The sequence below is a fragment of the Alosa alosa genome, chromosome 6, assembly GCF_017589495.1.
Source record: "Alosa alosa isolate M-15738 ecotype Scorff River chromosome 6, AALO_Geno_1.1, whole genome shotgun sequence".
NCBI lineage: Eukaryota > Metazoa > Chordata > Actinopteri > Clupeiformes > Clupeidae > Alosa > Alosa alosa.
Genome location: NC_063194.1, coordinates 13,133,106 through 13,148,499, shown reverse-complemented (window position 1 = coordinate 13,148,499; position 15,394 = coordinate 13,133,106). Strand labels below are relative to the sequence as shown.

Here is a 15,394-nt window from a genome sequence, read left to right as displayed (position 1 = left end):
GCTGAGTGCAGGCTTTTAAAACTGTTCAAATGTGTGAAGTGTGTTACACATGAGTTACCGCCAAAGGAATGCAAATATATCCTAAAAATGTAGCACATTTCTTATATGCACACACAAAGCTTAAGGTAATGCATCTAATCATTTCCTCATTCTTGGAGAATAACATTCCATAACATAACATTCAACAGTAATACCTTCTAGGGTTAACTGGAGGGTGCCAAAAATGTAGGCCAACCAGTAGGTGGAGGCAGGAGGAAAATTGCATGCATCCTCTCTCTGTGATTACCTAATTAAATGTAACTATAAATGGGCCGCCTGGTTGCCATCACCTTTGAAGCATAATAGTTATGATATTTGAGATCTTACTTCATAGGATATGTTGTGTATGTTGCATGCCTTGACCTGTTCTGATCTCATAACCGTTATCTACAAAGAATGAAAGCATGAACAGTGTTATATACAGTATAGTAATTCACATACACCTGAAAATAGTCAACAAATTGAATTAAAGAAAAGTGCCCCTGATCTCTCATCCAGTGAATGTGTTAAAGGATCAATCTGGGGCATGGCTGCCAACCTCTTGGGAATCCACCACAGCCATATGGGTGCTAATGGCTCTGCTGACACGACTTCATCCAAACTACGCCTCGCTGCACACCGGCTGGCCCTGCCCGGATCCCAACTCCTCACAATGCAGTGTAAGCGAGAAACAGTGGAAACAGAGCTAAAGTTTGTACCCTGAAGGTTACTTTTAGTTTTTATACAAACTATATACAATTCACCATTCCACACCAATCTAGAGGTACCTTTAAAGTAAATAAAATAAAATGATATATATATATATTTCAAATATATGATGTCCTATATTTCCATTACTAACATATTCATACATTCAGTTTGTATGTATATATATATATATATATATATATATATATATATATATATATATATATATATATATATATATATATATATATATATATTTTTTTTTTTTTTTTTTTTTTTTTTTTAAAGAAATGAATCACTTGAATTTTTCTGAAATTATTTTATCATGACACAGAAGAAATTATACTGAAAACATTTCAATTGACATAACTTTTATACACCAGAGAATAATCACAGAGGAGCTGTTTGTGGGGGTATGACTAAAAGAGCAGAGAAGCCTGGGAAGAATTAACTTTATTTTGTTTGTGGCGGAATTTTGCCCTTCACATTTAATGTGCTTGTGTAAGCTCTATTACTGGTGGATCTTTGCAACTGCCTGATCTTCATGGAGGCTTTGAACCTTTTATCGTGGAGAAGTGCTCTTGCTTTAAAATGCTTCATAAATAGACTAAAACATGAGGGTCTACACTCCTTGCTGTTCATTGACACCAGGTCTTCTTCACATTGACACAAACTTCTTCACATTGCCTCACATTGATGTTAATCTGTGCCAACATCCTACTGGAATATCATGGCTGTGTTCCTCTCCCAGACCAAACCCACATTCATTTAATGAATGAACATGTAAGAAAGGTAGCGTTCAGCTTCCACTCAACTTTCCCCACTGTGAGTCCTCTTGACTGTACCTCAGGGCGGGCACACAGGCACGCAGGCGCGCACACACACACACACACACACACACACACACCTCCAGGCCTTCCTGTATTGTCTCCAAAGTGACTACAGGTTCTGGTTCCAATCACATTTCATGGTGTGAAAAAGGCATAGTTTGTTTAGGGAGGACAGATAAGGGGGTAAGCCAAGAGTCTTAAACCCTACTGGGGGTACAGAGGACATGTTGGATGATTGGGAAGGGGCAAGGGTCAGTGCTTCTCCAGGGCTTTGGTCAGCAGGTCATTGAGCCGCGAGATCATGGGCCTGGGGTCGTCGTTAAGACCTGCTGCAATCATGGCGTTGTCGTAGATCTAAGGGATAAGCGAAGCATGCTTGTGTGAGCACCAGCGAGTATGTAATCCAACAAACCATATTCAAACAAATCATATGTGAAACATGTCACTCATTAGATGTCTTGACCACATCAGTAACATGTGAAATGTGACTCCTAGGGGCCGCCGTACCTGCTCCAGAAGCAGCTGTGCCAGTTCAGAGTTGGAGTCTTTCAGTGCGTGCAGCTTCTTGATCAGATCATGACTTAAAACAGCAACAACAACAAAATGACACACAGGTTACTTCCATTACAAAACTGCAATTCGCAGGGCTCCCACCCATTTTCAATGACAAGACTTCAAGTCTTTCCATGACTTCAATGATATTTCACTTCATGACCTACAAGTATAAAGAATTGTGTAAAATTACATCACCAGTTTGGGCCAATTATAAAAGGTGGTTTTCTCCCCCACCATTACCACCATTCTATTTGTATGGTTACCACACTGTTAGATAGGAGGTAGGCTAAGGAAACGATCGAATTCTGTGGCTAATCAAAAACATGAAATAACATAGCTAGACTACATCTCCTGCCTATGCCCCTACTATGAAACTTTTTACTGAATTTACTGAATTCCAAGGCTGGAAATAGAATTATTAAATCCTATGACTTGTCCAGGTTTTCCATGGCTGTGGAAACCCTGGATTAGCAATATGAAGTACTGTACTGTTCTCACCAGTTACTGACATGCAATTGGAAATACAAAATGGGTTTAAGACTTTCTCCTCGATCAGGTCTGTTTGTCAACAACAAAACAGTTCTGGATAATCCCCATATTCCCTCCCTCCCAGTGCCTTCCCTCCTTAACACGGGAGTATTATATATAAACTGGACAGAGGGAGGAATTTCCATCCGCATTCATTTTTAATGGCTGATGCTAGGCTAATTCAGCCAAAAATATACTCAGTAGGCTGCCACCATTTTTAAAAAAGGTGTCCAGCATGTGCACATTTCTGCCCACATTTTCACAAACAGGCCAATTAAAACTATGTTGTCCATGCACATCAGCTGATCCTCCCAACAGGAAATTGTCAGCTCATTCACCAAGCCACAAAACCAACACATGTCTGTGTCCTCCAGTGGATGTGGCACCTAATTGACTTGTTGTGAAAATGTGAACAGAGGTGAGCCCCTGAGGGGCACCAAGACAAAAGATAGTGGATGCTAATTGGCTGATGCTAACCCTGCAAATCCTGACCCCCTGCTCCTTACCCAGCGTTGATCTCCAGCGTGGGCTGCAGGATCTGTGCCCGCTCTTCTGCACTCCGTGCCAGCTGCTGAGTGCGCAGGAAGTGCCGTGCTGCACCCATCTCCAGCACCGTGATCATGGCCGGGTGTGTGTCCAAACGGGGCGTCATCTGAGGATTACGCAATAATACACAATATATACATAAACACTCAGACTTTATGTACTCGTTACAAACACTATAGCTTTACACTTTAGAGCAGACATGAAAAATTACAACTTTTCAAACTTACTACATACTGGCAACACAATTCCACGAGTAGCTTAGCTTAGTTTAGCTTAGTGTGTGTGTGTTAGATGTGCTCATATGAGGTCATGCTGCTGCTACCTTTATGTTAGTCACTCTGGATCCCAGAGTATTCCTCATCCAGGCCATTAGATCCTCCGTTTGCTGATCTGTCAACCTCTCAGATGCTGCGGTACACACACACACACACACACACACACACACTTTCATCAATTGCGCATCGAGACAAATTAGGTTCAAAGCTATTCAACATCCAAAGAAACACCTTTAAAGTACACCCGAATCAACACTTTGCTGTAACTATAACAGTAAGTGGATTAACCAGGGCTAGAGTGCCCCCATCTGTTCTTAACATGAATAACACATGAGAAGAACCCCCCCCTACCTGGCTTGCTATCCTGAAACTTCTCCTCTTTGTAGTGATCCACCACAATGTCAGTTTCCACAGAGATCACCTTCTTCTTGTCAAACTCTCGCAGGTGGAGGAGTGTCAGCTCATCAAACTGCTCAAAGCAGAAGAGGACCTGAGAGAGGACAAGGAAAGACCATCATTAAACTTGAATACAATTTGACCCCTACCCATCCCACCACCCAGGGGCGTAGCACAAGATTCTGGGCCCTATGCATAGGCAGTCCTGATGGGCCCCCATAATAAATATAATAAAATATATTCCAGACTTTTCAAGGGCCCTCCCTCCCCTTGGGTCCCTAGCAATCAGTACTGGTTTTACCCCCAGTCCGACACCCCTGCCACCCCCCATACGTCATCTTATTTCATCCATGTAAGTCTCATAATCTCCATTATCATTTTATCCTTTAAATAAAAGAATAAAACACTTTTGCAAGGAAATGCATAATGGACATCTTTTGTGCCTTCCTATACAAACACAACACCTGCTGGTGCACATAAAAAGCCTGACTGCGACCTCTCCCGCTCTACACTTCTCTCAGCCTCTCACCTCCATGTCCTTCTGCTTCATGGCCTCAAAGTAAGGCGAGTGTTCGGCCAGGTGGCGGTTGGGGGCACACAGGTAGTAGATGTTGCGGGTGCCCGCCTTCATGCGACTGCCATACTCCATCAGGCTGGTGGTCTGGCCTGCCGGCAGTGCCGACGATTCGAAGCGCAACAGCTTTGCGATGTCCTCCTGCAGAGACCAGAAACAACACAGACATTTACAATAACTCTTGACACTGAAACACTGAGGAAAAAAAGTCTGTGGGTGGTAATTCTGAGGTAAGTTCTGGTTGCCAGGAAACATCATTAAAACAATTAAGCTGCCATGACTACCTTGACATCCTGCTCTGCTGTGGTGACGATGCCCTCCCTCATGAAGAGGCCGTAGTCCTCGAAGAAGCGGGAATACTTCTCTGGCTCCTTCTTGCTCTGGTCCAAGAAGAAGCGGATCACGCGTTGCTGAAGGACATCCCGCAGTTTCCTGAGTAGAAAACACAGTCCCTGTTATTAGAGGCCCACACAGACAGGACCAAGTACAACCAGTCTATACCATACAAAACTAAACACAACTCCTTGGGTGTGTGATTTCCTGCATTGCTAAATTATGAAATACACCACGACTGGGGTTTGCACCTACATCTTACAGAACTGTCCAGATCAAAACGTCAGTGTGTGTACTGCTCCTTACCTGATGAGGGCACTCTCCTGAAGTAGCTCTCTGCTAAGATTAAGGGGAATATCCTCACTGTCCACCACACCTATAGAAACAGGAAAAAATGGTGCAGAGGGTAAGTGGGTATGCATGTGTGCACATTTGGCACCAAATATGCAGGACCCTGTTCACAGCGCCATTCGCACCAGATGTCCTGGACAGAGACCTCAGTTTGTCAAGCGGAGGGCCTGAACATTTGAGAACATTTGAGTGGTCAATAGTACTGGTGCACCACAGGGGACTGTGCTCTCTTCAATCTTATTCACCCTGCATACTGCAGACACTTACACCACTGATTTGTGCCAAATACAGAAGATCTGACGACACTGCAATAGTCCCGAAGCCATGACATAGCGTTGCCAAGGCAGCAATTTTGAAGTCACCGAGTCCTGTCGTTAGGAAAAATAACAAAACAAATTTGGTGCTACCCAATTCAAGTTATCCTGCAAGTGGCTAGCACAGTCGGCTACCAAGCTATGCCATGGGGGCAGAATTTAGACTTCTTAATATACTTAGAATTTCATAGTTAAGTGCTGTGCAACATGAATAGGATCCTCATGAGACACCACTATGCGTATTTAAAGGTTGTATCAGCGATTTCAGGCCCAAAAAAAGGCCCAAACATAAATGATCACATTCATCTAATCTTTCCTAACGATCCGCTAGCTGTCTGCCCCATAAGCAGGCCGTCACAAAAACGCGTCTCTGTGGGCAGCCTAGGCTCCGAGATTTGTACAAAAACAATTGCTACCAACAAGGGTTGGCAACCCACTCAAAAGCAAAATAAAGTGTTTCAACAACTGATGAGATGCACGTTTAGGACAGTTTTAATTGCACGGGGGGGGGGGAGGGAGTAGAGACCTAGCTCTGTTTTGTTTGAACATCAACAGAAGTGACGTATCCTCGCTATCGCTGATACAACCTTTAACTGAAGAAACCATAGAAATCCATATAAATCCAACCATTCATTAGGACAGTAGACACATGTGGAGCCAACAGACTCCTCCTTTTAGAACATAATAATGAACTACTCCTTTTAGAGCTGCAATGTTTCAGTCGCCCCATTCCCCAGCCCTGATGCGAAGCGAGACTAGGCTCACCTCGGAGGAAGCGGAGCCACTTGGGCAGGATGTCGGCGGCTTTGGTCTGGATGAGAACCTTGCGGCTGTACAGGGCCACACTGGAGCCCATCTCACGACTGACGTCAAACATGGTAGGCTTCTGCTCATGCAAACACAGACAACCAAGCGTCAGTTACAGGACTCTGACAGCCAACAACTTCTTGAACAATGCATTTAGCCAATACATTGATGACCTCAGCATTACACACAAAGCGGACTTTTAAAAATAAATGAATATAATATATATTTTACAATATATACTGTATATGTAAAATACAAACACAATATTGTGTTTCTGTGTTTCCACTGCATGGATCACTACACACTAGCCTAGCAATGCACTTGCCTCATGAAAAACTGCATTAATCTGAGGACGATCACAGAGGAATCTTACTGTAAATGTGTATAGGAGCAACTATAGTATATTCACAATCAATCTATCTTATTGATCTGCTATATGGCATAACATGCACGTATAGTTTTCAAATCAAAATCAAAAATGTCTTGTGTGTGTGTGCAAGCATATTTGGCAATTAAATCACAGATTTGATTGATTCTTTTCTAATATCCAGTTCAGTCATTGGTCTGTTGACAACTAAAGACATAACCACAAGGCTGTTTTTTTAAACACATACAATACCACACATGAAGGCCTAAAACGTGCTGCCCACAGCAGACAGGCCTGCCTCTGTTCTCACCATGTCAGGTACATAGAAGATACTGCGGATGTTGAGGGGGGCGTCTGCGCGGTAGTGCAGGGTGTAGCGAGGCTTATCGTACGATTGTGCCACAAAGCGGTAGAACTCCTCGTGCTGCCACTCACTGATCTCCTTCGGCTCCATCATCCACAGGGCCTGAAGAGGCACACAGGGGACAATAAAGACGGTTTCACATACAAGGGACTATGCGCTGCTGGGTTCAGAGCATAATAGTAGTAGCCATTGTGGTGAACTTTGACCTTTTTTGCTAAGCAGTAAGCTTCAGAAAAAATAAAAAAGGGAGGAAAAAAAAAAAAATTACCTGCAGGGTATTCAATCTTCGTCCATTCAGGAATATGGGAAAACTAACAAAGTTGCTGTACTTGGTGACCACCTCTGCAATCAAAAACACCAAGAGCTCTGGCTCAATCACAGCAAGAATTCATGGTAGGTACCAAGAATTCATGGTGGCTACTGTGAGTGAGATTCAAAAGCATCATGAACTGACCTTTGACCCTGTCTTCAGCAGAGAATTCCTTGCAGTCATCTTTAAGGTACAGGACGATCTTGGTGCCCTGGCGGACCCCACTGGCCTCCGCAATCTCAAACACACCAGACCTGAAAAGACAATCACATACAGACACACACACACAGGGACAGTGCACATCAGTGTCTTACTCACACACACTCACCCTTTTCAGTCACACTTCACCCTCAGCATTATCATATTATCTCACAACACCAGTCATACATACATCTCCAACATAGAGGATCATTAGCATATAAAGAGACATATAATTGATAATACATGACTCTGGGCATAATCTATATAAAACATACATATATGTATACATAAACTTGAATCTTATATGTATATTGTATACATTGTTCACTCTAAGTGTGAGCATACCCATCTGAGGCCCATTTATATGCAGGGGTGCCAGGCTCTGCAGACTGGGAGAACACCTCCACTTTATCAGCCACCATGAAGGCCGAGTAGAAACCAACCCCAAACTGGCCAATGATGGAGCTGCTGGCCTCTGCCTGACTCTGCAGAGAGTCCAGGAAAGCCTGGGGGAGGCGGGACACAAGACAGGGAGTGGGCAGAGAGAGAGAGAGAGAAGAGAGAGAGACAGAAAAAAAAAAAAAAAAAAAAAAAAAAAGAGGTTTCACTGAGCAATTAAAAAAGGCTTGATTGGGCAAAAAGGGAGTAATAACTACTATGGATTTCCTGGAAAGTGAGTAGAAAGCTCTCTTAATTTCACCATCTTTACAAAGAGAACAGACGTACCTTAGAGCCAGAACGAGCAATAGTACCCAGATTAGCCACCAGCTCTTCCTGGTTCATCCCAACCCCTGTGTCCTAACATAGAGAACAGACACCAGATATAGACACTACAGACTGCATGATTACGACAGAGTAAAACAAACAATAAAGATTGTTTTGGAAGTGGGTGAGAGTATCTATGGGTGTGTACATATATGTGTGTATGTGTGTGTGTGTGTGTTATAGAGTGCATGCTCTGAGCAAACACCTGGATAGTAAAGGTGCCTTTGGCGGCATCAGTCTGCAAGTGGATCTCCATGGGAGCAGTGTCCCCGCCTCCCGTGATCAGACGGTGCCTGAGCTTCTCCAGAGCATCGCTGCCGTTGGAGATGAGCTCACGGATAAACACCTGGGCAAGGGACAACGTAGACCATAAATAGAGTTACATCAATGTCACGTGATGATCACGTGCATATTCCAATAACACTGCAGTGAACTGTGCAGTTTAAGGGATGGGGAAAAATGCAAACACAAAAACACACATCTATTCACAAACCTCTTTCTCAGAGTACAGTGACCTGGCAACAATGTCCAGGAGTTTCTTCGTCTCTGCCTGAAACTCATGCTTGGAAAAGGAACCTTGAAGAACCCAAAGATGCGACCATTAATATAAAGGCACGGATACTAGTCTAAACTCATCAGAGACACAATTAGTTAGCGAGACAAAGTTTCTACATTGCATTAGCCTTCACACCTTGTACGTTCTCTGTATCACTTATGATGGTGTGCAAAGGCTCCTCTTCCGCACTCTCGGCCTGCTGTGTGCTGAAATATCGCTGGTTCTGTGCGACACCGGAGTGGACCGAGCCCCAGAACTGGGGTCTTGTGTGGTAATGATGTTTTCCGACTTCACCACCATCTGACAGTTGTAGAGAACAGTAACAAGTTACCGTAGTATATCAATCCATTTCATGCCAGGACATTATAATCAGCTGTCTTTACAATCATGTTTTAGAAGCAATGTAGACAGTAATCACAGGGATTTAACATAACACTCTGCAGCGAGTTGCATCAGCTGTCAAAACAAACTATTTTAACGTAGCTATCTGGTTCCTTCCGGAGTCAATGCATGAATTTACCTCATGGTCTATGTATTAGTTAAACCTGACCTTGCAAATGCATTGACCTAAAATTCACCATGATTAAAGATCACAAACCTACAGAGCCAGTATCACTATGGTTAACGTTAACGTTAAAAACGTTTAACAGCTGACTAACGTTACCTGCTTTAAATGTGGCTGTCAGAACTCTACTTCCAGATCCTCGTCCAGAGAGCACAAGTCTCGAACTGATTCGCGGAGAAATTCCGACAGCATATTTCATTAACATTAAACACCGAGACATCTTGTCAGGGAACGTTTGACCTATCCGGCGTGTTCAGCAAGTATGCGACAACAGTAACTCATAAGACCCTAACTCAACGCTCTTTGATGACGTTGTAAGGTATCCAGCGATTTGCCTGAAAGACTAGCGCAGCCTGCTGGAGAGGGAGTTAAGTAATTTACAGCTGGCCTGCTGGTTGCTGATTACCATAGATAGCTGATCACGCAAACCAGGACAAACCAACTTACAATCAAAGTTAACTTCATTTACAATGAAAGAAGCAGTTTACTGTAAAAATTCAAAATCCAAGTAAAAATCATCAAACCTATTTGCTTAACATAAAAACTGTAGGAGGAGGCTGAGGCTGAATTAATTATGTACTAAGTTATAGACTAAGTTATAGAGTATATATAATATAAAATATTTCTAATGAGGTCAGAACTAATGTGTGCTGAATATATTGCACTGGAAAATTGCATCATGAAACCAAACAGCTGGCTACAGATAAGATTTTCTGAATTCCTGTAATGACATTTCTTCTAAAACTTTCCACAACTTTCTCAAAATCATGAATGCAATCACTTGCACAACATGCAATGCTTATTCTTACTGGCAAAAATACTCTACCCTAGTCTATCTGATTTATGATTACACAGGAGAGTGTGGGCATAGAGAGGACCTTGAGTTTATTTTCTCAGTGCGCTCAAGGACAGGCCTTGGAAAGGCTCCCTGTTGGCTGAGAATGAGATGATCTCTGCCTTGAAGGCAAAGTCATGTTAACCTCCAGAATCCAGAACTCTCCCTCTATCGGTGCCATTGAACTACTATGTATTGACTTGTACATCCTTTGGCATGAACCACTCAGTCCCTCATTACACTCATCCAGGTCCCTTTACTATACCAGCAAGGACACTACACTAGTTGCCATGTTTAATTTTTGGAGTGACGATTCTCACCACGCATCTCAGGCATTTTGGCCACTGTTGCATGCAATCTTTTACATTAACCAGTCTGTGACATCCTTCCTTTTCCCCCTTCACTCTTCTCATTGTAGTGTCTTCGTTTCTCAGTGGGAGGTGTGAGATGTTAATTAGAGCAAACCGCTCTTTGGTCTTGTTTGTTTTCAAAGAATGATCACAAGGTATCAAGAATGATTGCTTCAAAGAGCAGCCTTTGCCCAAAGGTATTTGTTTCCAATCACCTCTAACTGATTACATTATTGTGTCATGCCTCATGGGTATCTTTCAATAAGATACTACAGCCAGGTAAAGGTAGGGTAGTACTGATTTGAATATGGCCAACAGCTTCCTTATCACCACCCCATTTTGGTAAAATGAAAGATTCTGGCACAAACGCATATCTCTATCACAAGACAAAACTACAAGGAATGTTCTATCACTGGAAACACAAACACACACACATTTTGAAAATACACATTTACTGCATTTCAAAGTAATACAGACATTTTATCTCAGCACAGTGTGGGGTTGACAAAGATTCAAAATAAAAATAATAATAATTGAAAACAAAACAAAACAAAAAAAACATTCATCAACCCTCTTGCTGACTGGCCGAAAGGACAGCTGTTAGTGTTGAGAGACTAGTCAAAAGGCTAAAAGGGGTCAGAGTTCAGATGTGGCAATGTGCAATAGTCCCAGTGGTGGCCTAGAACTCTTTCCTAAGGCCTTCATGCCTCTGTGTCGCGCAGGACTCTCCTCCTTTCTTCACAAGAGCTCAGCCTTCGTCCTACACCACACTCAGGGAGTCGCCCTGGGTTCTTCTAGGCCATCTCTTCTCTCAGCCAATCATGACAGGTTAGCAATGTTGGCTAGGAAACGCTGAGCCCACCACTCTTCCAGATCAATGGGCACAAAATCTGCAAGACAGACCAGAGACCTTTCATAATGATACCTACTCTTGTGCAACTTCAGTTTAAAAAAAAATAGTGCTCATGTGTCATGGAATGAGAGAGGCAACATAAACTCAATCTGAGGAATGGGGGGGGAGAAAGAGATACAAAGAAAGAAAGAAAGAAAGAGAGAGAGAGTGTGAGTGAGTGAGTGAGTGAGTGAGTGAGTGAGAGAGAGAGAGAGCATATTCCCACCAAAGTCTAGGGAGATCTGTTGAAGCCTGTAAATCTCTAACAGGATAAGTTCTCAGGACAAACACGCCTGACCCCGCTGCCCTGAAGTGTCTGTGAGAACTAAGGGAAGGGTGAGGAAGAGCAACAGCAGCAGTAAGGTGTCCGCACAGCTTCCTTCACACCATGCCACTTTCAAAACAGGTGATTTACCAAAGTCCTCAACTGCAGGTGAGCATTAACTGCGCCAGCACACAGAGTGTAACGGCTTTGGTCAGGACAGGACTGATTCACTCCATGAATTTCTCTGGTCCAATAGAGAACAACATTTTGTTTGCCAATGCCATGTGTTTGATCATAAACCAGAGAAGCTCATGCAAACTGTAATCATTCAAATTGACCAACACGGAGATGAGATGGGATCATGGGAACATTGAAATAAAGTGATCAGCACATTAACAGTGTCTCTGCATGGTGTAAAGCTTTAGGTTAAGATACACTTCAGCAACCTGTTCCTGAATGCACTCATTGCCTTCCACTAATCGCACGGAATCTCATGCTGCACCCTCTCATCTGGATTAATGCACATTTATCCAGTTATGCAATTAAGGAACTGGAGCATTGGGTTGGCCATCTGACACCATAGAGTGGGGAGAGTGAGGAAGAGGACTCACTCTTCAGCTGGGGATTGGGAGTCTTCTCTGAGTACTGCACAGGTCCCAGACCTGCTCCTGGGTCCCCAGCAGCCGCAGCATCTCCCAACTGCTGCTCCACCTCCTGCCAGGCTACACACACACACACACACATAATTAGTCAGTACATTTCACAGCATAACACACAAACAGACACACACATACAACCCTATACAAATCCTCAATATAAAGCTGTCAAAACAGCTCTACTTGCTAAAGAGTACCTTCTACTGCTGTTCCATGGTTGTGGATTACAGTTCAGAAGTTCTCATTTTAAAAGTCGGCTCATATGCTGTGCTTACCGTCATACACAAACTTGACGTTCTCTTCATGAGAGGGGGTGAATCCTTCAGGTTGTGCATCGGCTTGTGGTGTAGTTTGTGCGTGGAGTTTCTTCTTGTTTAATCCATTAAACACAAGCTTGGGAGCAGGGGAGCTGTATTTGGGAATTCAAATCAGTCTGTCAGTCCATTCAAGACGGCCACATAAAACATGGAGCTAATGTGGAGTCAGAGCTAAATATGGATAACGCTGCCAGGTCAGTTGAAGTATATGGGACGGGTTAATTTTCTGAAATAGTATCTCTGAATCTCAAAAAGTGACATTTATTATTTGCAAAACAAAGTATATTTGTGAATGTATCTGTAAGTGAAGAACTAACTGTATACATTTCTGTAAAAAATTGCGTTTGTGCCGTTTGAAAACATTGAACCATCGGGCTTGCCGTACTTCCTCTTACAAAACTTTGTATGATGAAATTACGAAAGGCTGGGAAGACCATGCGACCACTGCTAAGAGACAGCTAGGGGTGCAATGAAACAATCTAACGTTAACGATTACTGCTAAAGCGTTTAATACGTAATTACTTAAAATCGCTTTCAAGCTCACTGCGCAACATACGATTTCTTGCACGTCTCACTTAAGGTCTAGTTAATTTTGCACTTATCGAAACGTTATTGTGTTGCTAGCGTGCGTTAAGTTATTTGGCTAGTTAACTTGTTTAGTAACCTACTAAACAAAATGTCACTGGGCACATACGTTTAATACTATAGTAAATTTCTGGTGTTAACCTGCGCCTAAGTATCTTGATTTTGTTCTACTCACTGAAAGTGTGAAATTAAAAGTGTAGCTCCTAGTTAGCTACAGGCATGGCTAGCTAGACCTAGCTTGATAACATTGAAATCTGGAAGGTTATCTAATCTCTTCACTTAAACTTAGATGAGGTTTTATGTCATTGATCAATTTTTCTTGCAAACATTTTTATTTCAAGGTCTTCATTTATTGTTTCACGTGTTAGAAAAGTGCATAGAATACCGCGTAGCTAATGCAAACTCAGATTATTTGGCTAACCATTACACCTCGCCACTGTAACCTTGCCTTGTACAAGGTCACACCTTCCTTGCTCAGCGTCATTTTACATTAAGTAGGATACCGCAGAGAACGTACGCATATGTGCATAAAGTTAACAGGTGGCTTTTGCATTTTGGCTTCATGACCAACAACTTTTTGCATAGAGACTAACGTTACTCGTTCTGACCAAGCAAATGTCATTCTGCCTTCATAGCTTGAGTTAGCCGACTAGCATTAACGTTAGTCTTCAGCAGCTTCCTATGAATATAACGTTAGGTACGTTAACCTTCTTATCGCTAGTCTCCAAGTATCAGAAGGCTGCATTATCCTGGAAAACTCGGAAGAAAGACACATGGCGATAATGTAAAAAACCATGCAAATGTCGCTTCATCATGCCATGAACAGTAGGCTACATAACAGCAACATTATGTGTAATCTTAGCAAATGAGCTAGCGATACTAGCATTGCAGCATTGCTGTACCCACTGTTACTCACCTTGTCGTTGTCCAAGATGTTTGTTTGTGCTTGAAGTCGTTTATTTTGTTGTCAATCTGTTGTGTTGGACCTTAATTCAAATAAACGTACAGTCATAACAAGCACACATGATAACACGTTTGAATGTAGGTTAGTTATGGTAACGTTAGCCATTCCAATTCAGACAGAACTCAAACTTGCTCAATTTGCAAGGTGGCATAACTACACGAATACATTTTGATAATCTCATCTGGTAAATTACACCGCAGTGTTGCCAAGGCGATGGAAACAACAATATTTAGGTAAATTAACCATGTATAATAAGTATTAAATATGAATGCGTGCCACCATATGACCACTACATGCAATGGAATGATCATCCTGAGGTCAAGGAGTAGGCTACACTCACCTGTTCTCCTCTGCGTAACAAGTTTGCTGGGACCCCTTGTAATTGTGTACATCATGTGCTGGAAAACTCTGTGCAAAATCCTGTGTGGCACTTTAAAAAGTGTCCAGGTACTTGCTTGATGTCAAAGTAGGTTGCGCAGTAAAGACGATCAGGTAAAGGCACACAAATATTTCTTGAAATAAATGTATATCCTCTTGACAGTCCTTGGCACTCGCTTTCTCTGGTGGCAGCCACGGTGAAAACTGTATCTGGAATATTATGACGTGATGTCGTTTCTGCGAATTCCGAGTAGGCCAGTAGCTGTTCCTTAACTCTCAACACAAGCAAACGAATGAAGCGTCTTTGCAATACCGGTGTAGGTCAGTCTAGGTTAAAAGCATGGGTGGCTCCCGATAATGTTAGGCCTACCATATCACAGATTTGTAGAGATGTATACCCACTGGCTTGTACCCGCAGAGCCTAGTGGAGGTAGATGAACGTGGACCCTTGGGACCTCTTACGGATTGTATTGCCGACTTCTGATGAAACAGGTAGCCTGTTCAGTGGTTACCAAATGCTTCTCACACGCCGTCTAGAACTGGTCAGCTCCAGTGACGTAGCTACACGCCTCCCTTGACGTTTTAAAGGGAAAGCGTGCGTGCCAATGGATGATGCCATACCTTGTGCAACTTGCGACAAGACAGATGTCCTTTCAAAATATGGAAATAATTAATATAATCATAAAACTCCTGCATATATATGTCCAAATGCGCCGATACGGGCTAAGGCAACTCTTAATTTCCATCAGTAGACTAATGCATTAACTTATGTTCTTGAAACCTATGTGA

The 15,394-nt window shown here is 42.6% G+C and overlaps 2 protein-coding genes across 2 annotated transcripts; both read right to left on the bottom strand.

Annotated features, from left to right (window-relative positions):
- Positions 1–1,025: 1,025 nt before the first annotated feature.
- On the bottom strand, positions 1,026–9,652 carry trap1 (TNF receptor-associated protein 1). The gene is made up of 18 exons (XM_048246436.1): positions 9,463–9,652; positions 8,934–9,098; positions 8,736–8,818; positions 8,448–8,588; positions 8,204–8,275; positions 7,823–7,983; positions 7,421–7,530; positions 7,235–7,308; positions 6,913–7,068; positions 6,194–6,314; positions 5,070–5,139; positions 4,715–4,862; positions 4,386–4,571; positions 3,812–3,950; positions 3,508–3,593; positions 3,146–3,291; positions 2,064–2,136; positions 1,026–1,910 (listed from the first exon to the last, which is right to left on the bottom strand). The coding sequence occupies exons 1-18, from the start codon at positions 9,581–9,583 to the stop codon at positions 1,809–1,811; spliced, it is 2,154 nt and encodes a 717-aa protein (XP_048102393.1). The 5' UTR covers positions 9,584–9,652; the 3' UTR covers positions 1,026–1,808.
- A 1,331-nt stretch (positions 9,653–10,983) lies between these two features.
- On the bottom strand, positions 10,984–15,156 carry LOC125296521 (MAPK regulated corepressor interacting protein 2-like). Its single transcript, XM_048246487.1, has 5 exons — positions 14,568–15,156; positions 14,180–14,249; positions 12,637–12,770; positions 12,317–12,427; positions 10,984–11,438 (listed from the first exon to the last, which is right to left on the bottom strand). Exons 1-5 carry the CDS (start codon positions 14,620–14,622, stop codon positions 11,368–11,370), a joined length of 441 nt encoding a protein of 146 aa, XP_048102444.1. The 5' UTR covers positions 14,623–15,156; the 3' UTR covers positions 10,984–11,367.
- Positions 15,157–15,394: the final 238 nt, after the last annotated feature.